At 30.8% G+C, this 26,620-nt stretch overlaps 2 protein-coding genes and 2 pseudogenes across 2 annotated transcripts; 2 read left to right on the top strand and 2 right to left on the bottom strand.

Moving 5' to 3' along the window:
• Positions 1-1,456: 1,456 nt before the first annotated feature.
• LOC149062123 (uncharacterized) lies at positions 1,457-2,809 on the top strand. The gene is made up of 2 exons (XM_089215221.1): positions 1,457-1,744; positions 1,862-2,809. Exons 1-2 carry the CDS (start codon positions 1,457-1,459, stop codon positions 2,807-2,809), a joined length of 1,236 nt encoding a protein of 411 aa, XP_089071347.1.
• Positions 2,810-7,070: 4,261 nt separating this feature from the next.
• Positions 7,071-8,681, bottom strand: LOC149062122 (uncharacterized; annotated as a pseudogene).
• A 3,768-nt stretch (positions 8,682-12,449) lies between these two features.
• LOC107167734 (zinc finger MYM-type protein 1-like) lies at positions 12,450-13,541 on the bottom strand. The gene has a single exon (XM_015516910.2). It carries the CDS (start codon positions 13,539-13,541, stop codon positions 12,450-12,452), a length of 1,092 nt encoding a protein of 363 aa, XP_015372396.2.
• An 11,115-nt stretch (positions 13,542-24,656) lies between these two features.
• On the top strand, positions 24,657-26,620 carry LOC149062121 (uncharacterized; annotated as a pseudogene).

Raw genomic sequence — 26,620 nt, 5'->3', positions numbered from 1 at the left:
TGCCTATTCGACTTTTAGTAGGAGTCGCTTTTCAAATAATTGTTCTCGGGCATTACCGAGTGGTCCTTCATTTTGCCCAGCTCCCGTATGGGCGCGCACAAGCAGATATGCCTCCGATCGAGCTCATGGCTATTGAAAGAAAACAGATCTTTGAGGGTATACCGAAAATAGAAGCAAGCAGAAATCTCATGACCGCGTGGCAGACCAGATGGGACTCCACATCCCGGGATAGTGGACCGAACCAGAGCGAGAGGTGGACTCACCGCTTAATCCCAGACGTCACGAAATGGCTGGATAGGAAGTACCGGTCCACAGACTACTGGATTACCCAAGTACTTACAAATCATGGATGTTTTGCAGCATACCTAAACAGGATTAATAAGCTAGCGTCCCCGCTGTGTTGGTTCTGCGAACTGGAAGATGACGATGCAGAGCACACCCTGTTCCGGTGCGACGCCTGGGAGATGAGACGGCAGCGAGCGTCAGCGATAGTCGGATGCGCTCTGACTCCGGAAAACATGGTAACACAAATGCTGGAGTCCAAGGAGAAGTGGGACAGCATAGCTGACTTCATCCACGGAGCCATTAAAAAGAAGGAGATTGCTATTTAAGTAAGCTATTACTTTTTGTGCGCCGAAGGCGGAGGTAGAGGGGATAGAGCCCCTTATGTATGTAATTTAAATTGTAATGGCTAATGCCAGCGGGATTGTCCCTATGCTCAGCCAACGAATACCTTATTGTTCTTTTTCCAATAAATGATGGGGTCGGAGGGGTGAAATGACTAACGTCGGTACCACCCTCCGCCCTCGATTCCAAATGTAAAAAAAAAAAAATAAAAGGCTAGCAGGCCTCGGGGAGGCTTGCGGGCTCTTAATTGAGTCTTACTAAGCGATCCTGGTCCATATTGGACTTACCAAAGAGCCTGACCTTAACTGGTCGGGCCGGGACATAGGTGAAGGTAACACTGACTTAAAATCCCCCTGGCAGCCGGGCTAAAACGCAAGGGAGAGCCACCCTTTCAAAAACTCTTTATGGAACTGACTAACGGAATTATTGTTACCACCCCAGGGGATTCGGACCCCCAGGGGTCGGCAGTCGGGAGTGAGAAAGCGGGCTCCCGGGGGTCGTCATCTAACGACCGCAAGACTTCAGGGGTGGACAGCCAGGTTCCTGATAGTCTTAAAGCTACTAGTGCTGAGGCAGGCGTTTCCGGCACACGACAGAACCAGGCCCCGTGTGGGGAGGAGATCAGGAACACGGATACAGACATGGAGTTGGTCAACCTTACTGCCCCGAGAATGTAGTTGACATTGGGGCTCTCGGTGCAGAAGAGCTGCTAAGCAAGCTCCAGGGTTATATAAATTCAATGTGTGCCTTCGCACTGAACACAAGAAATGTTCACAAAGAGCTTAAGGAGGCATTGGCGAACTCAAAAAGAATAATGCTGCAATACGCCATGGTGAGCAGGCAGGGGCGTAAGGAAGAACCCGAGGCTAAGGTGTACAAGCCGGCGCAAACGCAGACACATGGCCTTGACGATGACGATGCACGCAACGCAGGAAGCAAAATTGTCTCAGTAGAGGTGGGAACCGACACTCCGTCGTGGGGCAAACACCGGCTTGGAGGACAACAGTTACACGCGAAAGAGACTTTGCCCCAACAGCGGCAGAAACCGATGGTCTCCAATCTGCAGCCGCAGCAATCGCAGCAGCAGCGGAAACAGCAGAGGCAGCAGCAAAGGCAGGCACTACAGATGGTAGCTGCAGTTTCAGGAGCAACAGATTGCACAGCAGTAGGCGCAGCAACTGCTGGAGTTACAGTCGCTCAAGGCTCTGATACGTTGCGGCCCAAAAGACAACAGGGGCGAACACGGAAACGTCTCAAAAAGGAGAAACAATCTCAGAACTCGGAGCAGAATCGGCCACTGCCACAGCGACAGCAACAGCAGCAGCAGCAGGCACATCAGCCACAGCACTCCACCTGGAGCCAGGTAATCCGTAGAGATCCCAAAAAAAGTAAGGATATCCCTTCTCCTTCAATTACAGCAGAGCCCACAGCCGCTGACAGGATCACCATGCTACGGCGCAGGGTTCCAAAGTCAGCGGCGATCACCATCGACCGTCCAACTGATGGAGGTCCACTCGCCACACTTATGAAGAAAGTGGCTAGCTCCATTGACCTACTGATGCTCGACGTTAGAGTCTTGAAGACAAGGAAAACTAGAGCAGGAGGCATCCTTATCGAAGTAGATGGAGCTGAGAAGGCAGTTCTTCTAGCAGAACGGATCAGGGAAGTGACCGGGGATGCGGCTAGGGTCAGGCTGCCGGAACCTAGGGCACCAGTCCTTCTGATAGGTATCCCGGAGTGGGCGGATGCCGTGAACGTCGTCACTGGACTAAGCCAGGCAGGCATTACTGGTGTTATGGGCGGAAATGTAACCATACGCAAAAATACCGGTGGCAGAGGTGAGTACGTGGCAAGCCTTAATCTGCCTCTGAAGGACGCCATCGCACTAGCAGAAAAGAAAGTCATCACTGTGGAGTGGACTAGATGCAGAGTCAATCTGCTTGAGAAAAGTCAACCCACCTGCTACCGCTGCCATGGCAAAGGTCACCTGGCTGCGGAATGCCAAAACGAGGCAAAGCCTCGTAGCTGCTTCAGGTGCAAGAGCGTCGACCACCTTGCCAAGAAATGTGTACAACCCAAAGAGACGTACTCACAGCTTCAGCAGCCGTCCTCAGCGTCCAGTCTCGGGGAAGAGGCTCTGCCGACAGTGGCAGCGGGAAGTGTGCTGAGCCCATCGCCATGATGGAACTCAGCGTCATCCAGTGCAACCTCAACCATTGTAGTGCAGCTTATGACCTTATCATGCAGTACATGGTTGAGGAGAAGATCGACATCGCACTCCTTAGCGACCCCTACAGGGTGCCCAGCGAACCCAGCGCCTGGATCACGGGCACAGGGCCATGCAAAGCAGCCATCTATACTGCTGGTAACGAGCTGACTGTCGCCAACGTGCTGCGAGACGCAGAGTTCGTCTCAGCCCGCATAAACGGTGTGCAGATATTCTGCTGCTACGCGTCATCCAACCGGCCCACAGTGGTCTGAAATCCAGTTTTAGGCGGAAAAAAGTCCATTTTTAAATTTGACTGAAATAAATATTGTTTTGTATTAATCCAATATATATATCATATGTAATAAGGAATTATTATCTAAAATGATATTGAGCTCGTTAGACTGCTCAAGCGATAAGAAAAGTAGATAATGTTTTCATGAAACTGTTACTTTAGCATTTATTCGCATTCGAGTTTTGTCGATTATTGTATGAGGTATTAAATTGATTCTTTTGTTCAATTTTACTCATTCTCAAATAAGAAATGGACAACGAACACCTAGGTAAGTGTTTAATATACTAAATATATAATTTTATGATGATAAACAAAAAAAATATTTAGAAAAATCACATAAAAAAAATAATACTTATATTTCAAAGCGTGTAATTAAAAAATAACCAAAAATAATCGTTAACAAATATATAATAAGTATTGTATATATTCTACTGTATAATATCCCAAAAATTGGTTTGCGTCCATTTGCGTCTGTATTTTTAATATTTTTTTTTGTAGCCTGTTCCAGTAGTAACGTTGATATAGACGATATCGACATTAGCGAAAATTTAAATTGCAATAATTCATATTCTCATTTTTATACTTATGATGATTTATATCAACTATTAAGAAATAGAGGTCCATTAAATCCTCACTGTATAAAATCAAGAAAATACTTACTCGACATTTTGAAGGCTAGATACGAAATTGAAGAATGGAATTCGCATTATACAAAATTAGTTGAGCAATTAATTTTGAAGTTTACTTTGGTTTTACAAAGATTTTGGACGAAAAGCTCACGGAACCATATAAGATTTATTCAAGCTAATAGTGAGTGGCTTAAATGTGAACTTGAACTACCTAAACAAGAACAAAACAAAACTATAGGAAGACCAGTCAAAGATTTTGAAAATAGTTGTGAAAGATCGAAACGGAATAAAATTAAAACAATAATAAATACATTTTCTCCTTCTGAAATGATACAAGCTACACAAACTTCACTTCATTCATCTGGAAATAGAACTGCAGCTAATTTATTAAAAGAGTCAATTAAAACACCTACTAGAGCATTAAAAATTAAAAAAGCGTACGATAATTCATTGAATGTAATCATTCCGTACACAAATGACGAAGCTCTAGCTTTTTTCTTGGACAACAATTTAACCAAACAGCAATATATTAATATTCGACTCTCTGCTAAAAAAAAAAATGTTAATATTTTTTATCCTACTTATGAACAAATTTTAGAAGCAAAAAGAAAGTAATATCCTAAAAACATACAAGTTAAGGAAACAGCTTGTGAAATCAACATACAAGATCTTCTTGATCATACGATTGTTCGAATTTTTACAATCCCATCTCTGCCAAAAATAGAAAACCGAATGCATAATTTTGAAATAATATATAAATGGGGTTGTGACGGTAGCAGTGGGCAAGCTCAATACAAGCAAAGATATTTTTTTGAGAATACAACAAACGATGTATGTGATGGTGACTTATTTTTATTTTCTTTAGTTCCATTACAATTGCAGTGTAATGTTGAAAATAATAAAATAGTTTTATGGAAAAATCCTCGGCCCTCATCGACAAGATTTTGTAGGCCAATTAAATATATGTTAAAAAAAGAAACTGCACAAACTACTTATGAAAAGTTAAAAATTGTTGAAGATCAAATCAAAAGTATAGTTCCTACAACTATAAAGATTGATGACAATAACTTAAATGTAAAACATACGCTGGTTTTTACAATGATAGATGGAAAGGTAATACAATTAATTTAATTATAAATTGTAGTATAGGACTAATTTTAATATAATAAAAAAATTAATTTAAGGTTTGCAATTCAGTATCCAACACTTCAAGCCAAACATGTTATATCTGTGGCTGTAGTCCTAAAAATATGAACAATATCGACTCCATCCAAGTAAAATACATTGAAAATACTAAACACTTTGGGTTTGGACTATCCACTCTCCACGCATGGATTAGGTTTTTGGAATGTATTTTACACATATCTTATAGACTGGAAATTAAAGCTTGGCAGGTAGAAACAATAAAATACATTATTAAATATTAAGTTAACCAATTAGTCACGATATTACTTAGGTTAAGACTCCAGAAAATAAAGTGAATTTTAACAATAGAAAAAAAATGATTCAAAATAAATTCAAATCAGAATTATGATTACTAGTCGACATAGTATTGCAAGGTAAGAAAATAACTAAACAATTTATTATAACTTGTAACTTTTTTTTATGCTGAATAGGAAAAGGAACAACGAATGATGGAAATACAGCTCGTAGATTTTTCAAAAATTGTGAAAAATCCTCTGAAATAACAGGTGTCGACTTAAATTTAATTAAACGCTTTGGAACTATTTTGAAATCGATGGCAAGTGGTTATGAAATTAATATAAATGCATTCCAACAGTACACTATGGATACAGCAAAACTATATGTTAAACTATATCCTTGGTATTATATGCCTGCTAGTGTCCATAAAATTTTAATACATGGAGCTACTGTTATTGAATCTGCGTTACTTCCTATAGGTAAAATATACAAAACAAATAACTCAAAATTTAAAATTATTAATAAAAATATTTGTTTAGGACAACTTTCCGAGGAAGCCCAGGAGGCCAGAAATAAGGACTACAAAAATTATCGTGAACATCATTCACGAAAAATTAGTAGATTAGCTCAAAATGAAGACGTTCTGCATTTTTTATTACTTTCTTCAGATCCATACATTTCCTCAATACGCAACACACCAAAAAAAAAAAAGATGTTGTAGGATAGTGAAGTAAGAGCGTTATTAAACGTCGAGAATATGGAGGATGAAGAAAATTACGAAATTTAAATCCAAATAATCTAATGATATATTTTTTTAAATGTATAATTCATAAAGTAAATTAATAAATTTGATGTAAAATATACAAATGTTTGCAACACTTTAATAAAAACACAACCTAGCTTCTCATTTAAAGATCCTATTTCAAAACAGATGCAAGATTTGAATTCAGCAGCCACTTAAACATATAAGTTGATGTAAATTACACACATTTCGAATTACTTCAATAAATTCCCCCCCCCCCTAGCCACCCTTCCTTTGGGCAAACTTCAAAACCGATAACAAAATTGGATTCAGCATACTCAAAACTTGTAATTTTGATATATTAAACAATCATTTAAACTAAAAATTAAGAGGTATTAATTTTTTCCGCCTAAAACTGGATTTCAGACCACTGTGCGGCCGCTGGAGGACTTCAAAGACCTGCTCCATCGGCTTGAAGACTGCGTTAGGGCAGTGCAACCGGGTGTCCCCATCCTAGTCACCGGCGACTTCAACGCCAGCTCTGCGTCGTGGGGGGACTGGGTCTACAACCGAAGAGGTGAAGAACTTGAACTGATGATCGAGTCCCTCGGGCTGGTCATCTCAAACGTAGGCTGCACCTGTAACGAGCCCTTCTAGGATTGTCAAGAAGTTGAATAGAATAATCAACACTTGATGTTTTTTGAATAATATTTTATTTATTACAAGTCCAATAATTAATAATATTGAAAAATTCATTTTTATTTATTTCATTAATTAAACTATCATTACTATCATTATCTATAACTAACGAATTTTTAGCTATATCTATAATTGCCTTATTTTCTATTAAAAATTTTTGTCCTAAAATACCATCCTTAGGTATTGGAAACGAATCATAAACTACTTGAAACTCAGTTTCTATATTAATATCATCAAATCTTAAAATTATTTTTACTAAACCTACTGTTGGTACAATTTTGTCATTAATTCCTTTTAAATATATTTTTTTATTTTCATGTACTAGTGTATCTGGTATCAAAGTACTAAATTTTATTAAATTAACATCACTTCCAGTATCTAAAAGTAAATCTATAAATTCCTTCTTTATATTAACACTTTGGCATGACACATGATTATCATTTATAACTGTTACAAAGTATAAGCATCTTGTTCCTCGACAACGGCTATTAAATTTATCGGGCGAGCGCCACTTGCCTCGTTCGATCGATTTAAGTTTCCCGAAAAATTATTAGTTTGTTCCGAATTTAGTTTCTTATAACATCTCGATATATCATGACCTACTATATTACAATATGTACATTTTACAACTCCAGTATTATGATTTATTACTGGTCGCGTAAAATTATTATGTGCATTCGGATTACGCGTATTATTTATACCTCGCGCTTGCATACAATCCCGTGCGTAAAGGTTTACTCCGCATTGGTACCACTTTATATTACTCAATACGTTATTATTTGGATAATTATTATTATTGCGATTATAGTTATTATTACGTGGTGGGAATCTATTATTATTATTAAAATTATTTCGATTCTGATTATTGTTTAGTCTATTAAAATTTTGGTTTTGATTAAATTGTGGTCTAATAAAATTGTTGTTCGGTCTTTGATTATAAGATTGTCGCGGATAATTATTAGTGTTAAAATGTCTGTTATTATTATGTCCGTACCTATTATTAACTGTTTCAAAATTATTGTTATTTCGCCTATTATTTCCACCATTATCACTTCCATTTCGCGCGTTATTGTTCCCATAATACTGATACGCGTCATAATCGGATGTAAGTTAGGATTCTTCCTCTTTAGCTAACTGCATAGCAGATTCAAGTGTAGGAGGATTACGTGATTTTACTATCGTTCTTAAACTTGGAATTAGACCTTTTAAAAATACTACTAATGTTTGTTCCTTTAATTGGTCAGTTATTACGGTAGATTGCTCAGGCGTTTTGTCTTTTGTACTAACTACACATAAATTAAAATATAATTGTTCTACCCTATGTGCATAAGAACTAACGTCCTCATTATTTCTCATTCTTACCGAATTTAACGCTACCTGTAAAGATGATGCTGTTCTCTGTGGTTCAAAAGCGTCTAACAAAATTAATTTTATTCCTTCCCACTCTGATACGTCCCTATATCTACACACTTCTAATGCTTTATCAAATAATTTCGTATTTATAAATTTAGTAAGTATCGATAATTCCTCCTTGTCTACCATTGAACATGCTAAATCGCAAGCTCTTATAAATTGATGTACATCGCGCTCACCTGTACATGTGGGTATCATACCTGTAACCTTGTCTAAAGAAACTTTAGTAACTGTAGCCATTTTATTAACCTTCCTTGTATTACGTTTAGTTGGTTCTAATTGAGTATGTATTAACCCTTTCTTGGTACGTGTTCCTATTTGTCGTAACTCTATCTCGTTAACTAAAATTGGTCTTATACTTGTATTTAATAAATCTTTTTCCCTTAATGACTTCAAATATTTTTCCCTATCTAAATCTACTGAATATTGATAACCTTCTTCTGTACTTAAATCAATTAATATTTCGCTTTCAACTATTTTTACTTTATCGTTATTTTTATGATCTTTAATATCTACTACGTTTTTATTATCAATTGTAACGTTAGTGGGTTCAGTTTTTACAAGTTCCTTAATTTCCTGTAATTCTTCCGTTAATACATTTTTACTATCTGTTTCCTTAACTTCTAATGTATTATTTTCTTTATTCATTAATCTTTCTTATCATATTCAATTAATACTTCTAATACGTAAATAATTTAATTACTCGAATTTTTCAACTTACTATCAATTATAATTTATTATTTATTCGCTTCAAATTAATTATTAATTCTATTTCCTATTTATATATTTTTACTAATTATATTAAATAATATTTAATTATATATAATTTTTATTCAACTCAAAATTATTAAACTCATAAATTCCTACACATAACAATATTCGTTATTATTTATTTTATATATAATTAATTTTTTTTTTTTTTTTATTATCTCTCACAATTATAAATTTTTTTTACTTAAGGACTTATTACGGCCTTATTATTATTATTCTCTTTAATTCATTTAAATCTCTATAGTACACAAAATTTCTACAAAAAGGACTTATTCCGGCCTTATAAAATTAATTCCAATTAAACAATTCACAATATACTTCATTTATCTTCAAAAAAAAAATCACAAAATAACAGGACTTACTTCACGGCCTACAATAATAAATCCAAACACAGACTTCAATTGTCTAAAAAAAAATTCTCAAATATCAGGACTTACTTCACAGCCTATATAACTTCAATATATAAATTCACAAAATATTAGGACTTACTACTCGGCCTATAAAAATCAAAAATACAGACTTCAACTGTCTTCAAATAAATTCACAAAGTATAAGGACTTACTTCATGGCCTTTAAAAATACAGACTTCAACTGTCTTCAAATAAATTCACAAAATATAAGGACTTACTCCACGGCCTTTAAAACAATAATTAATTAATTCTCAATAAATTCTCAATAATAATTCTCTTTTACTCAAAATAAAATATAAGGACTTTTCTGCCTTTAAGAAATATAAATTCTTCACAATAATTCTCAATTTCACAATATTCTTTATTATTAAATTCTCTCAATTATAAATTCTCAATTCGATGTTACAACAATTGTTAACTAGGGAAATAAATAAAAATAATTTTTATTTTTATTTTATGTTTTAGTGTACAGTGTACACTATAAAAATTTATTATTTTTTTTTAAATAAAAATAAATACGCAAACGAATTAAAATTCTTTATATTATTTATATTATTTTTTATATTCTTTATAATTTCTTATATTTATAAATTTTACAATTTGTTGAACTATATTTTATTAGTTTTAAAATTATTTCATTAATTATTTCGTTATATTTAAACTTGTTTTAAATATTTAATTTAATATAATTACTATATTTATTTTAATTTTACTTTTCTTTATTATTTTATTATTTATTTAATTCCTTATATTATGTTAAATTTAATTTAATTATTAAAATATTTAAATTATTTAAAGTATTAAAAGTATACTTAAAAAAAAATTTAGCGTAGAAATTTAAATTAAATTTGCGTAATTTAGAATTTTATTTTATTTCAATAAAACGTTTAAAAAAAATTTTTTAATTTAATAAATTATTATTATAATTGTTTTTCTGTTATTATATTTTTAACTAATATTATTATTTATTCCCCAATCTTATTCCTTAATTAAACTATACTATGGTCAATAATACCATAGGAGACGAACAAACTAATTTTCACAACTTTATTCTAATACTCACACCAAAGCGGCTGAATTGACGGATGATGATGATGCCATCCTTATTCCTTGATTTCCCTTGACTGCTACTGCTGGGTTTTCGTTTTCACGGAATCGTGGGAAGATGGCTCCTCACGTGGGCCTGTCTTCTCACGGTGATCGGATATGAATTACCTCCGTTAGAAGTAGAAAGAAGAAAATTTTTCGAAAATAATTTCAAAAATATTCTAAGTATTCTTCTTTTTTCCTCTTGAAACAACCCTGTCCACAGCGCGAAATTGTAACGAGCCCTTCTAGGATTGTCAAGAAGTTGAATGGAATAATCAACACTTGCTGTTTTTTGAATAATATTTTATTTATTACAAGTCCAATAATTAATAATATTGAAAAAAATGACTAAGTTCAATTAATTTATTTAATGGTAATAACGAGATGTGACTTCTAGTGTGTTCAGCTTCCAGTCACTTTCCTGAGAGGTGGAAGAGGGCTTGTCTTGTACTGCTGCACAAAGGACAGAATAAGCCACACAACGTCCCATCCAGCTCAGACCGAACAGTCTACTGGATGGAGCCGGGAAGCTGTTTGAATGGATGCTGCTACGGAGACTAGAAGAGCACTCGGAAAAGTCCCTCAGCACAAGACAGTTTGGGTTCAGGCGAGGTAGATCCACCACGGATGTCATTGCCGAGGTTCTGAAGATCGCCAGAGGGTCCAACAGCGGTCCAGTGCAGAACAGGGATCTGTGTGCAGTGGTCACGCTTGACGTGAAGAACCACTCTGGTGCCTCTGGTACAGTTTAGGTTAGGTTAGGTTAACCTGGTTAGGTTAACCTAACCAGGTATTCGTATATATAAGGTATTATGAATTTTGATAACTACATGATAACAACATTAATTGATTAACCATGCCTTATGCAAAATGCGTCTTAATTGAAAAATAAAATATTTGTTTCAAAATAGAATATATGACAATATTTAAATATAATATATCCTAGACTGACAAATCATCTCAGTTCAGAATCGTTTTTCGTATACAATGATACCTATCATTACATTCAAATTTAATCCCATCCATTACAGTAACCTACTGTACAGCAGAGCGACATCCACGACTTACCCGCTTTTTTTTTGTATATAGTATTTTATAAAATTAATTTAACTATATACAGGGCTGGAAGTGGTTTGAGCTATTTAAAAAAGTGACTGAATTTATTCATAAAAGTGACAAAAAAGTGACCTGCATAAATTTTTTTCATAACAACTTGTCAACATACCAGTTATTAAGCATTAATTATCTTTGAATCTCTACATACCTATAGTTTAATTGATTGTTACTTACTTAATTTTGTAGAAATTACAAAAAATAATTATTATAATAAATATAAAATTTAATAGCAAATAATTAAATACCTATTTAAATGAATGATGTTTATAATATAGAATAATATTTAAGATCATTGTTTTGGAATTTCCTTTATTTTAATCAAAAATACAAAAATATATAATATAATATTTAAATTTTTCTTCTACCTTGTTGTGTTGCGAATTCTTGAATTACATCATCAAATTGAATGTTAGTTGTTATATCAGCTTTCTTCAGAGGTGACCTCAGTTATGTTTTAATCTGTTTTAAACATGAGAAAGACCTTTCCGCCAAACAATCGCTAACTGGCGTGCATAACAGCATTTTCAGAGACACATCAATATAAGGATGCATACCTATCAAATCATTTTTTCTCAGAAAACTACACATTTCCTGAATGGTTTTAGGAGCCTTATCACCTATAGATAATAAGTGGCTTCTAAAATGAACACATTCATTAGCAAATAAAGTGCTGATATCATCTTTATATTCATTTTGAAGTATTTCAGCGTTCTTTCGAATTTCATTTGATGTCATCTCTGTTAATTTGAAAAATAAATTGTAATTTTTAAGTAGATGTACATATTTTTCATTTCTTTTTTCTAGTTCTAGCCGCAGTTGATCGAGTATAACAAAATAGGTATTGACTCTAAAATCAGAGTATTCAACTGTTGATTATTTAGATGGTCCTTCATCAAAAAATTGTTTTCTACTTTTTGACCGTTTAGTACAGGATTGAAACTGCTTAATTATACTTTTTTCAATTGCACATTGTTTAAAATACTCATAATTTTTATCGGAGTGAAAATCAATGATATATATTATTAATGATTTATACGATTCGCACACTACACCCCAATTGATATTGACAGATTGCAATTTTTTTGTTCGTAAGGTTAAATCGGTGTAATATTTGACCCCAGAATATAGATAAGAAAGCAGTTTCTAAATTATTTAACTTGTTTAGAATTCCCCTAGCTTCATTTCGTGAAAGTGTTTTCTCAGCATTATCATTTTTTATTGGATCTAATGCTTTAATAATTAAAGACCAGTTTTTGTTTAGTGATTGGCAAGCATCATCTCTGACAGACCATCTTGTTTCAGGAAGTCCTTTAACAGAAGCGCTTAGAACTTTGCAGCGGTGAGTAGAAGCTGTAAAAAATGTGTAAATATTTTGAAGTAAATTGAAAAATAAGACAGCTTGAGTGCAACAATCAACTGGATTAGTTCCCACCAAGTTATGGGAATGAGCAGAGCATGGTACAAATTTTGTTAAAGGATTAACATTTTTAATTTTTGCTTGCAGTCCAGCATAAATCCCAGACATATTGCTGGCGTTGTCATAGGATTGGCCTCGAAGATAATCAATATTTAAGTCATATTTTTTGAATACACTAAATACAGCATTTGCCATGTCATCCGCTTTATGTCCAATTTGATCCAAAAAAACATAAAAACCTTTCGACGGGTTCCCCTTTATTGTTGATATATCGAACACAAAACGGAAGCTGGTTATATGTGATATGTCTGGTGTAGAGTCAACATTGATTGAGAAATATCGAGAAGCTTTAACTTCTTGAATAATTGTATTTAGTACTTGTCTAGACATTATACTGATAAATTGCTCATATACATTATATGATATGTATGATGTATTACCTTTTCCTGGGTTTCCATATGTTTCTAAATGGTTTGATAAGAAAGGATCAAACTCAGCCAATAATTCAAGGGCCATAAGAAAATTACCATTGTTATTACATCCTATTTTTGAAGTTGTTCCTCTAAATGCCAATCTCCTAGATGATAAACTTTTAACAACAGCCACAACTCGTTTTAATACATTTATCCAGTATGTATGTTGAACTTCTACTTGTTTCACAAGATTGTTGTCGATCTGACCAAGTGTGTTACCACGATCTTTCATCTTTAAGATATTTGAACGGTGTTTTGAAGAATTTGTGTGTTCCAATATACGCTCCTCAGCCTTTTTCCAATTAGAAAAACCAGTTGTAGCAAATGCTTGTTACCAAATAAAAGACATGGGCAGCAAAAAATAACACCTTTGCTCTCAGAGTACATCAAAAAGTCTCGTTTCAATTTTTCTCCATTTTTTAGAGTGACCTGAAGATAGCTTAAATTAAAATACCTGTAGTAGGTTTAATTAATACCTTTTTCAGATCTAGCATAGGGTCTTTTTGATTTTGAAAAATTCATGCTGGAAACATTTTGAGAAAAACCTGGATCGTAATAACACAATATGGTATAATAAATAAATGTTATCAATTTTATTTAAGAAATTTGTATATATACATCAGTTTTAAAATGGCCATTTGTTTTACCAATAAATTACATTTAAGCTCTTATACAACAGCATTATAAAAATGGAGACATTCTAGTTTCATTAAAGTTAGACTTCGTACAAATTGTTTATTTTGTTTGTGCAGTCTTCTAAATGGAAGGAGCTGCATTTTAGTATCATTTAATTTTTTGTAAATTAGATAGTTTTATTTAAAATATATATTTAATGATTATTTATAAATAATTACCTACACAATTTTTAACAATACACAAGCACCATTGTTTAAAGTGATTGAATATTATAGAAAAATCAAATTTGAAATTAGGTATGTTCGTAGTTTCGTTCTAGGAATCGAATGATCACAAAAATCAAAATGTTCAAAGATTGAAAACACGTTGTTATCACATAACAAAACAATGATAGTGTCTTGAACTGTGGATTACAGCAGTGATAACAATTCGTCCTCCAAAAAAATGGTGACTGAGTGTTCCAGGGGCTGGTTTATACTAAATAATTTGAATGGTTTTAATAACAGTGTCCAGTATACCGAAAGTTTAAAGTGAAATATTGCCAAGTTACGGTTAATTAAACTAATATTTAATGTAATAATATGAGCTAATAGTAAATAGTAATAATAATAAATTATGAATTATAATAAATAATAATAAAAATTTGTTTTAGAATATTTTGATAAATTAAATGCATATTTTACAATTTGTTATTGCATATAAATCCTAGCCCTACTTATAAGTTATACATTATAATGATTGTATACAATATACAATCAATTAAGGTTATTATTATTTTGTTTCATTAAATAGTTTTTAATACTGAATTTATTTATTTTATTGTTTTTTCTGAATACCTAATTTAATATTTATTAAATTATAAAAGTATATAATGTACAAACAATATTGAGTTATTCTATTACATTAAATGGTTTTGAAATAGGTATTGAAAACTTTTATTATCGAATAAGCAATATATATTATTATTTATTTGTTATTTATCATCTTTTCTTGAAAAGATACTTTTCCTTCGCTGAATATTGTTTGAACTTGTCTCTTTCTAGGTTAGCATCTCTAGGTGTATGGTGTATAACTTGAAGTCACTTGTAGAGGAACCATTTCACCAATTTGACGCCGTTGTCCTTGAATAATATTACCTGATTCTATGTCTTCTGAATCAATGTGATTTGCTGAGGTATAATACGTACTAGACTTTATAGTTCATACGTAAAAAATTATGTAAAACACAGCTTGCCATTACAACTGTATCAAAATTATCAACATTAATATTTAATGGTTGAAGAAAAACCCGAATTCTTGTTGCTAAAATGCCAAAAGCGTTTTCGATAACCCGTCGCGCTCTAAAAATTATATAGTTATATGTGTTCATCATGCCCAGAGTTATGCTTTCTGTATGGTTTCATCAAATTTTCCAAGAGAGCAAAAGCTTCGTCACCAATGAAAACAAATGGTAGCTTGAGATTGAGGTATTTTAAAATGTTTATTTTCCAGAGACCGGTATAAATCAGTTTCTTTTAAAATACCGCCATCAGAACTCGGTTCATTGGTACTACAATGCACATAAATAAATTCATAGTTTGCATTTACCACTGCGAAATGTTCAAAAACTAACTAAATGTTCCTTTATAATTAAAGTAATATGATCCACTATTTGGCGGTTTTGTGATTAATACGTGTTTTCCGTCTATTGCTCCTAGACTGTTATCAAAATCCCAAAAAGTCTTAAAATCTTATGCAATTTGTTTCCACTCTGATTCAGTTTTCGGTAACTTAAAAAATGAATAATCCTTAACTTTAGATCATAATAATATTGTATAGATACATATATTTAAATTTTAATAGAAAAATGTCGCTTTGGCCGAGTAGAATAGTTTTTCTGTATATCTACATGGGCTTGACGATTTAATAATAATGTTAAACAAGACCAAAAAGGATTTAAATATATAAACTTAAATCTTAATCAAGTGAAAACGATTAAAAAACTTTGATAATACTTTAATTTTAAATAAAAATAAACACAAACATTGCTTAATTCAAGTCCTGGAGCCAGCCTTGTAAAAACTTTGAATAAATGTATTCATATGAAAAATAAAATAAAATTTTTAACACTATTTTGATAACTCGAAAACTAAATACGTATTCTGAATATTTTTTAGTATTTTATATGATTTATTAAAAATAGTTTATTGAAATCGAAAATTAGTTAATATTTGTGGCAGAAGAATTTTTTTTAGCAAAAAATGTCTGGCACATTATAAGTTATGATTCTTATGATTCTTAAAATTATACTTTACCAGTTCTAGCTTTAAATGTTGTGGTATGTGGCAAAGTATCATAGAAATAATGTGTGTCTTTGGGTAAAAACTTTTTAAGGTTATATATATATAATATATTATATTACATTATATTTTACAAGTTTTTACTAACCTTTAAATATTTTGGTCTTAATATGCTATATATTGCACGGAAAGTCTCGGGAATGATTATTCCTAGAGCTTGGGCAGATATCGCACATGAAAATTTAACTATTTAAGGTCTTCAAAACTCCTTCCAGTGGCCAAAAACTGCAATGTAGCAACAAGCCGCTCTTCCGCAAAAATACTTTCTCGCATTATTGTTTTCTGTTTTTCTATTCACGGTCTAACGTCGTTAAATAACTCATAAAATGTATGATTTTCCATACACAAAAAATTTTTGAAATCTGCAGGTTCATTTGATTGAAGCTTGCTTAATAAATTAATGTGCGAATATTGTCTTCTCTCTAGTAACCACTGCTTTGACCATTTCCAACAATCAAGGATTTTCTTTTCAATAATTCGGACATGTTGCAAATAATAAGTGGGAAATATTAGAAAATACCAAATTACAATCTACGAAAATACAACATAAGAACTTCACACTCCGTAGAATATCCGAAAGTAGGCGATTTTATCAGGTGGGTTACCCTGGCACCCCAGTGTTCGAATTTTTTATTATTTTTTTTACCATTAATTGTACTATAATTTGTACCAATTTGTACCATAAATTTCAGAATTTGTACCAAAGTATTTCCCCCGGAAAAATCGATTTTCCGCTGGGGTGCCAGGGTAACGTTACACCAGCACCCCCGTTGCTAAAAAATGGACTTTTAACAATTTTTTTTTTACCATTAATTGTACTATAATTTGTACCATAAGTTTCAGAATTTGTACCTAAGTATTTCCCCCGGGAAAATCGATTTTCCGCCGGAGCGCCAACGTTACACCAGCACCCCGTTGCTAATTTGACTAATAAAAATGTTTGCTTACTTATACAGCTGAATTTGCGCCTTTTATCTGTCGGGTTGAGTATTTAAATGCAGGGTACTATATCATGAGCAATATTGCAATATTTGTATTTTGTACCTAATTTTTCCTAGTACATTCCAGAAGACAGAATAAGTTTGTTAAATTGTAACAATTTTTTTAAATATTAATTGTACTATAATTTGTAATGATATGTACCACTAACTTAGGAATTTGTACAAAGTTCTGATCTGATCGCTCTTAAATATATATAACTATAACAAAACCACAAAATGTATTATAATATAATTATTAATTATCATTTTGAAGATAAATACTATGACGAACAAAACTTACCGATTTAGCACAACATTTTTTTTTAATTTATTCATTTTTTTCGTTTTTATACAAATTATACTCCATATTATAATACTCTAACAGAATTATTAAAAACATTATTCTATACAGTTCACATATTATTATGTAATACCATGCGTAACAGAATATTATATTAATACGTATTGGCGTATTTACAAATTCAAACACTAAAAATAATTATAAGAATCGACGTTTATCTAAAATTAACTTTTGATATTTTTTTGATATGTCTATTATTAAATTAAATGTATATTATATTAAGCAAAGAAATGAATTAAAAAAGAAATTTATATTAATACGTTTATTTTATAATTTCATTTGCCTCTTGTCCTTCATGGAATATGGGTGCTAAACGTGGTAGAATTCCGGCTGTTCCTAGCCATCTTATAGACGATGAGCTGTTGAATAATAAAAATCAAATACGTGATGTTTTGAATTTTAATGAAGCAGAAGGCAAATGTAAGTAAAATATTATGTTTTAACTTTTTAAGTCATGGACCTGTAACGATTTGCAGATTACTGTCATTACTAACTCATGAAAATATGTGTATAATTGAACTTTCTTGTGGAATTACTTTTTACCAAGTAAAAGTAATAGTAAAAGTGGTAAGTAAGTTTTTACACTTTTTACAGACTTGATACAAATTCCTAAGTTGGTGATACAAATGGTAAAAAATATAGTACAATTAATGGTTTGTTCGTCATAGTATTTATCTTCAAAATGATAATTAATAATTATATTATAATACATTTTGTGGTTTTGTTATAGTTATATATATTTAAGAGCGATCAGAGCAGAACTTTTTACAAATTCCTAAGTTAGTGGTACATATCGTTACAAATTATAGTAGGTACAATTAATATTTAAAAAAATTGTTACAATTTTTTGCGCTATATCGGTAGGTTAGGTTAGGTTCGTTATAATATTTATCTTCTATATGATAATAGTAATTTGTGTACGTAAAAAAATATTTTTAATTTTATACCGTATAAAACGTGTATAATAATACATTGTATTAGACATTTTTTAAAATATTTTTTTTTGACTACACAAACTTATTCTGTCTTCTGGATTGTACTAGGAAAAATTAGGTACAAAATACAGATATTGCTCATGATATAGTACCCTGCATTTAAATACTCAACCCGACAGATAAAAGGCGCAAATTCAGCTGTATAAGTAAGCAAACATTTTTATTAGTCAAATTAGCAACGGGGGTGCTGGTGTAACGTTTGGCTCTCCGGCGGAAAATCGATTTTTCCGGGGGAAATGCTTTGGTACAAATTCTGAAACTTATGGTACAAATCGGTACAAATTATAGTACAATTAATGGTAAAAAAAAAATTGTTAAAAGTCCATTTTTTAGCAACGGGGGTGCTGGTGTAACGTTTGGCGCTCCGGCGGAAAATCGATTTTTCCGGGGGAAATACTTTGGTACAAATTCTGAAACTTATGGTACAAATCGGTACAAATTATAGTACAATTAATGGTAAAAAAAATAATAAAAAATTCAAACACTGGGGTGCCAGGGTAACCCACCTGATTTTATCTCGAATGCAAAAAAAATATTTATAATATACTGGCTTTTATACTTTATTACTTTACAAGCCTAGTCCGTCGATGTGTCTTATACATGGGATAGTATAAAATAATAGTATTCTATTATTCTAAAAATTATTTACCTACCTACCTAATAGTATACCTGGATCGATGACAATTCAGCGTGGTCATTTTAGCGCACGAAAATTCAGCGGTGATATTTTAGCGCAAGACAAATCAACGTATACGACATTTCAGCGCAAGACAAGTCAGCGCATCATGTTTATTAAAATATACCAAATTAATTAAACATATAATAAAATACCAAATTAAAATCATATTAAAAATATCATTAAATATTGCTAAACGTTAAATACCTACATATTACATTATTTTAAAAATCACTTATTAAAATTAAAATTATGTTTAAAATTTAAAAAAAAAATACAAACATTTATAAAAAAACATCATATTATAATCATTTATTTAAATTCAAGTAGTGGCCTTGTAAGTACTCATTGAGTGGTCGATTTTCAAAGTCTTCGCATATGTGTAATATTTTTTTTGCTGTATCTTTATTGTATTATTTCGTTATTTTGTTGAGTTAAAATGTCGTATTCGCTAATTTGACGCGCGCCAAGATGTCGTATGCGCTTAATTGTCATGCGCTATAATTTCCACGCCCAATTAACATGCGCTGAAATTATCACGCGCAATTGACGGTACACCAGTATACCTGTTTAACAATTAAAATATCCTTTAGGTACTAATATTTAAATGTAATAAAACATTACCTATTGATGCATGATGCATTAATACAATCATACAATCATACAATCATAGAAGAAATAGATTATTTTTCCAAACTCAGTAATTATGTTAAGCTGCAAGAAGCTTGTTTGACAGGCGTTTTCGTCATCGAAATAATGCATATTTATCGAGTACCTACTACAGAATATTATATAATAAATAGCTACCTGTACTAAATCAATACAATATTATATGCCACTATTCGTCAAGTTTATTATGACAATGGTAGGTAGGTACATATAATTATAATGTCAATGCCAGTTGGGGTAATATATTATATTATATGTTGATATTCGGCATTACAAAAAAAAAAAAAAAAACTGAGCTCAAATTAATAAAATAATATATAGGTACTGCAGTGTCTTAGTTTTCTACAACTTTTTAGTGGATTAATAATATTATGGTTTCGACGAGCAAAACGTATGGATTCAAGACTTTGGGTCCGTTCTACGTAATCTCACAGATGCTCGGGTTGTTGTTAGTGAGAGAAATCGATAACAAAGTATTTTGTTCCAAAAGAGGCAAGTTTATTTTTTATTTATATTATTATAATATTATTGTCACAGATACTCCATTTTATAACTCCGGTTAAATTCTTACTGTAAAACGTTTTATTTGATGTGTTTGCTTATGCATATACACTATACAGGGTTGGACTTCAAACCGGCCCGGTTACGTACATTTCTTTATGATTTGAAAATCTATTTTCTAAACTCTCAATAACAGTATCCAAAGTTATGTTATAAACATTAATTTCATATTTTTTTATTTTTTTGGAACAATCGTAAGGGGTATTGATAATTTCGTTGTGAAACTATGGTTTTCTTCTAATTTTAATTTCTTTAAAATCTTTTTCAACTCTGAATGATGTATCTTCGTTTTCAAATATCACGTTCATAGCAGACGAAAAATATTAAGCTTTTTTCGTACAAATCAATAAATTTTTTACTTACATCTTTTAACGTTATTATTTCTACCATTTTGTATGATTGTAGCAAATCCATTCCTGAAGTTTGTAAATATTTAGATAATGGAGCGGTACTTTTAAAAATAATAGGAAATAATTGTGCTGTTATTTATTGTGTCAAATTTTAATAACATTTGTAAGTACACATTAGCATTAAACCGTGTATCAGAATTCATTCTTTCTTATGTCAAAATATTTAACAACTTTTGACATATTTGAACAAAGATTGAATTTTGAGAGTCATTTAAAGATCCAACAACTTTCCTTAACGATTTTTCTTTGGATTACCATCTTGTTTCAACTAACGTGCTCATAAAACTAATATGATTAGGTATCTTTCCGAAAATTCATTTGTAAATACAATTCACAAACAATTTGTTTAAACCAGGGCTTAAAACCGTTATCAATAAAGTCGGTAATCGGCTTTTATAATCGAAAATTTTTGAAAACCGGTAACCGGTTATCGTTTAATTGTGATATTTTGGTAACCGGTAACCGTTTCCATAAAGATATTTCAAACATTATAATAACCGTTAATCGTTTAAAAACCGTTGATAAGATTTTTTGGTAATCGGTTACCGGTTTAAAAAAATCATTTTTTTCAGTTTTTTATCATATTTTTAATACAGTTTATTTAGGGCATTCGTGGGTTGATAACAAAAGAAATTATTATTTAATACAAAATCAAAAACTTAATATGCTTTAATTTGGTCGGATTTCCTTCAATAATTTAAATATTTATTTTTTCAAACTACTTGGAAGTTTAAACTGTTTAAACTTTAAACTTTAAAGCATATGATTTAAATAATGGCGATAATAAATAATTAAAAAAAAATGTTATTGTTATAATTTTCTTATTTATACACGGAAAAAAATAATTTGGTTATAGTAAATAGTTGGAAATATTTAGGTTGGCCTAACAAAACACAAGATTATACCAACTAAAACTTTACGTTGAGAATACTAAAAGTAAATAGTTGGAATTTTTAGCATTTTCAATATAATTAACGGTAATTCCAACTATATTTTATAGTTCGTAGAATATTTAACCATAATAAAGGGTTCGATAGACACTTTTAAATTAGTTAGAGTCTAACAGTTCGTACTACTAAAGTATACGGTTCAATTAACAATAAAATAAAGTTATTCCTCATTTCAACCATAACTATATGGTTAAAAATATTGAAATTGATAAAAATAGTTATAAATATAAAAATTATAAAAATCCTTTGGGTAAATCCCATCTCGTGCCATCAATAGGCATGGCTGGGTGTGGACGGGGTGAAACAATTATTATTATGTTGTGATACTGGAGAACTAATACAGAAATACCAAAAAATTATTGTTGTTGTGTTGAAGTCGTCATAGAATCTAGCTGCGTAGTCACTAGTCACAATAGTCAATATACTCATATACACGGTACACTATTATATTTTATAATTTGTAGGTTGTATTATAATTTATAACTTGTAAGTACCTACGTGTAATTGTTTTTACTGCACTAGTCGAACTACGTTTTGATATTGTCAGTGTTTTTATAATAACCTTACAGCTCGCGCCCTGTATAGTTATGAGTGATTTATTTGTGTACAACATATTAAATGAGCTTCATATTTCTGAAACTATCATTCAAAATTTCAAAGGTAAGTTATTATATTATACTATTTTGAAATAATATAGATTAATTAATTGTACACCTTGATACCTAATTCTAATTTACCACTTATATAACAACATTTAACATATGTATTAATGTAATATATAGTAAGAAAAGCCTTTTTACTTAATTTCTTACTTATTGGACTTTGGGTGAACACAATTAGTACTTGTCATTATTGTTTTACTATATTTGTAAGTACTTTTGACATTAAAACTTAGGTATATTATAGAGTATATTTAGTACATATAGGCGTGTGCAGCCCGTTGTAGCACAGTACATAGGTACTTGAAACAAATTATTTTAGGTGTTATAAAATTACTTTAATTTACTCACCACTCACCAGTCATCATCTACCTACTGTTTAAATTTCAAGGTATAATTAAGTAGGGCTAGGGCTTATTTGCATGTTTTTTTTCCTTACATCCAAATTGATTGAATGTGAGATATGTCCACGATATGGTTTATTCTCAATTAAATAGAATCATTTTTTGTTTGGAAAATGTTATAGATTTATCATAATCTTTATTGAATCTTGTTAATTTTGTTGATATTATAAAAAAATAAGAAATCAGAATGCTTATACCACAGAATAAGACAATACTACTATCTATGTATGTGATCTAAGTTTCCATCTTAATTAGTATAGACTATGGTACAGCTCGCAGGGTGGGCCATGGCCCATTCCGTGCGCACGGCTATGATTTGGTATATACTATACACTATACTTATTGCCTACTTACACGTCTCAAGATTAGTAAACTATTTTCAAATTAAAACCTCGGGGTACCTATATAATAATTAATATGTTTAAACACTTTAGTATTTAATACATAATTTCAAATACCCATATAATATTTACTTAAGAAGACTACACCCATATGCTTTGTCTCCATCAATTGAAATAACATTGAAAATTATACGTTTTGAATAATCCATTGAACTTAACCATACATATAAAAGAGATAAATGGATTATAGGTACAGCATGTACAATTTGCTATGTTATGTGTTTGTAAGATAGAGAAAATACATGCATCCTTTTAAATGTAGGAATCATTTTTAAATTAAGGAATCAAAAAGTACCTAGGTACCTACTTTATGTCCTAATCTGTAATATGTATTATGATACTCATTGTACATTATAGTTTTATTAGGTATAAATATTTTCCTAGATATTAATTTGAATTAATTTTTATTGCAATTTTATTAGATAATGAAATTGATGAAAGCGCTTTCAGAGATTTGACTGAGTCTATGGTTCGTGAAATTGTTTTACCAGTAGGACCTCGATCAAAAATTTTTAAAAAAATTCAAGAATTAAAAATGTTTTCAAACTTGGTAAGTTTATATTCTATACTGTTATGATATTTATTATAATTTGTAGGTATTATATAACTAAACTTGTGTAATCAAATATGATAGTTGGGTTAGTATTTTTACTATTTTTACAAGATTCAAAAATGATATCTTGGCCTGAGTTTTAGTTGTCATTTGGATAACATAATATAATATTTAAAATAGATCATTAAATTATATTACCTACCTACAGTTAATTAATATTATTTTATTTTACAGACTGATTCGTATGTTAATAGAAATAAAGTTGATTTGTTTTCTGATAAATATTTGTTTGATACACCATGCATTTTACCCATCAATTTAGATCATACAAATCCGCCTGATCAAGTAATGCCATTATTACAATTATTCATCTATGCTTATGATTTTCAATTAATTTCACTGTTAATTATATATTATAATATATAATAATTACCGTTTGGAATAGGCATAACCTACCCTATTAGTGCTTTTTTAACGTGAACCACGTAATATTATGATTATAATATTAGGTGAATACTTAATCAAATGTATTTTATAAATCCATATATTTACAAACAAATGTATTTAATATAGGTAATCATTATATTAATAATTTTATAAATTGTTTATTATAATAGGTACTTAGATTTACACAATTTAATATAGTTTGAAATTTAATCATATGCTATAACTTTCAGAAGGTGCCTTAAATTTCTATTTAAAAAATTATAATTTAACTAGCGTTGTTTTTAGCCCTCAACAGGTAACACCTTAATGAACCTTGATTCTATGTCAACAGTTGACATTAGTACTCCAAGCACTAGTTATAATAATAATAATGTCCAATCTTTGCCTACTGAAAATGTGATGTTTTCCATTGATGATTCAACCTTAGTTCAAAGTCTCAGTGATACTGTATGCAATTTTGTCTTAATAACTTATAGCTAAGTATTCTTACTTTACATTGAATTATTCATTTTTTTCTGAAACAGGTTAAGTTAAAAGATATGTTGTTGAATTATCACGATGGTCAAATGATTTTAGACAGTTATGAAAATCAAAATGCGTTGAATGGCATGGCATATTGAGAAATAAATTAAGTCATTTGATAATAAGTCATTCACTTAAACAAAGTGTAGAAAAAAAAATATCTCGAGAAAAATTTGGATTATTATCTCAAGCTATCTCAATATTATTTCCAAATGAAAATAAAGAAACTTATTATACACCTTATAAAAAAGAGTCAAAGAGGGTAACTCCTGCTCGCGGCAAATTGTGGGACAAATATTGTAATATGCGGAAGGAATTTAGGAACAATACAAATAAATCTAAGCCTTTGGTTAATGATAAAGATGAGTTAGTCTTGAACAATGAAGGTATACTTAATATGGTTTACTTTTAAAATAGTTACATATTATACATATCATTTTACTAATTATCAAAATATAAAAGTTATTCTATTAATGACCTATAGAGAATTTTGTCAATATATATGTTTTTTTTTTAGAATTAAGTGAAGACATATTGTGGCTTAAAAATAATATCGACCCCTGGTATATTGTATCCGAAAAATGGAAAAATACATTTCAACTACGATACAATGCATTAGTTGAAAAAGAAGAGATCAATCTGTATCTTATTGAGTATCCGGCACTCAAAAGTCCACTGGGGTTTACTCTGGTTAGTTTAATATTTATCTGATATTTTATTTTTAACATTTGATCTATTCGTTATTTATTAATGTAACATAAAATTGTAGATTGAATTGGATTTCGAAGAATTGTATCCTGGGAATAATCTTTCATTATTTACAAAATTTGAGGTGCTCAAATGCAAAATTGTTAAGTACGTTGAAAAATACAATGTCCAAGGAGTTGACAATTTAGTTATTGAAATTCAGAATCCTCCATCTTCAGGCAAGTTTTTCAAAATAATATAATATTTAATCAATACTTTATTTTTAATAAATTTTTTTTTTTTGTCATATTTGTTTTTATTTGTACAATCTGTATAAAAATATAATTACAATAAGCAAAATGGAGGGGTAATACAATTATAGGGCATTGGTCATGGTTGGCTTGAAGAAGTAATAAAATATATTTATAATTTATTCATATCTCACAGGTGATGTGATAATTGCAGTTCTGAAAGTGTTTATTCAATTGTTTAAACCAATTAATGTATCTAAACGCACAAGTACTGGGATTTCAAAGGATTATTTTCGGCCATCCAAACTAGAAATCCAACAATCATTTATATACTATATTAATGTAAGAATTAATTGTTACATAAATAGCAATTTTGTTTGATACTTAAATAAATTCATTAATGGTTTTGTTTTATATAGAGTGTATCTAAACTAAAAGAACTAGATGATGAAAAATCAAAAAAAGCTCTAAGAACAGGAACTAAATTACAGCCATACATTGTCTTTGTTGAAACAGATGGGCAAGTGACATCATACTATGTAATTATTAATAAATATTTTTATAAAGTGGAAAGTGCATTAAAGGCAATTGATGTTTGCTTCAAATCTTTTTTTGCTTTTCACTTAAATTATACACCAGAATGTGAGCAAGTGTGGTGTTTTATTCAAATGTATATGTATAATATTAAAACCAAGTATGACAAGAGTTTTCAAGCGGTTAACAACATGATACATGATTTTAACAATATAGTTGATTATTAATTTCATATTGTATTACAAATTATTATAATTTATAGTTTTATTCATTATC

This window comes from Diuraphis noxia, unplaced genomic scaffold (assembly GCF_037042655.1).
Source record: "Diuraphis noxia isolate RWA-SAM2 unplaced genomic scaffold, SU_Dnox_SAM2 contig0001, whole genome shotgun sequence".
Lineage (NCBI taxonomy): Eukaryota > Metazoa > Arthropoda > Insecta > Hemiptera > Aphididae > Diuraphis > Diuraphis noxia.
The sequence above is the reverse complement of the archived record's forward strand: the minus strand, read 5'-3'. Positions and strand labels throughout refer to the sequence as shown.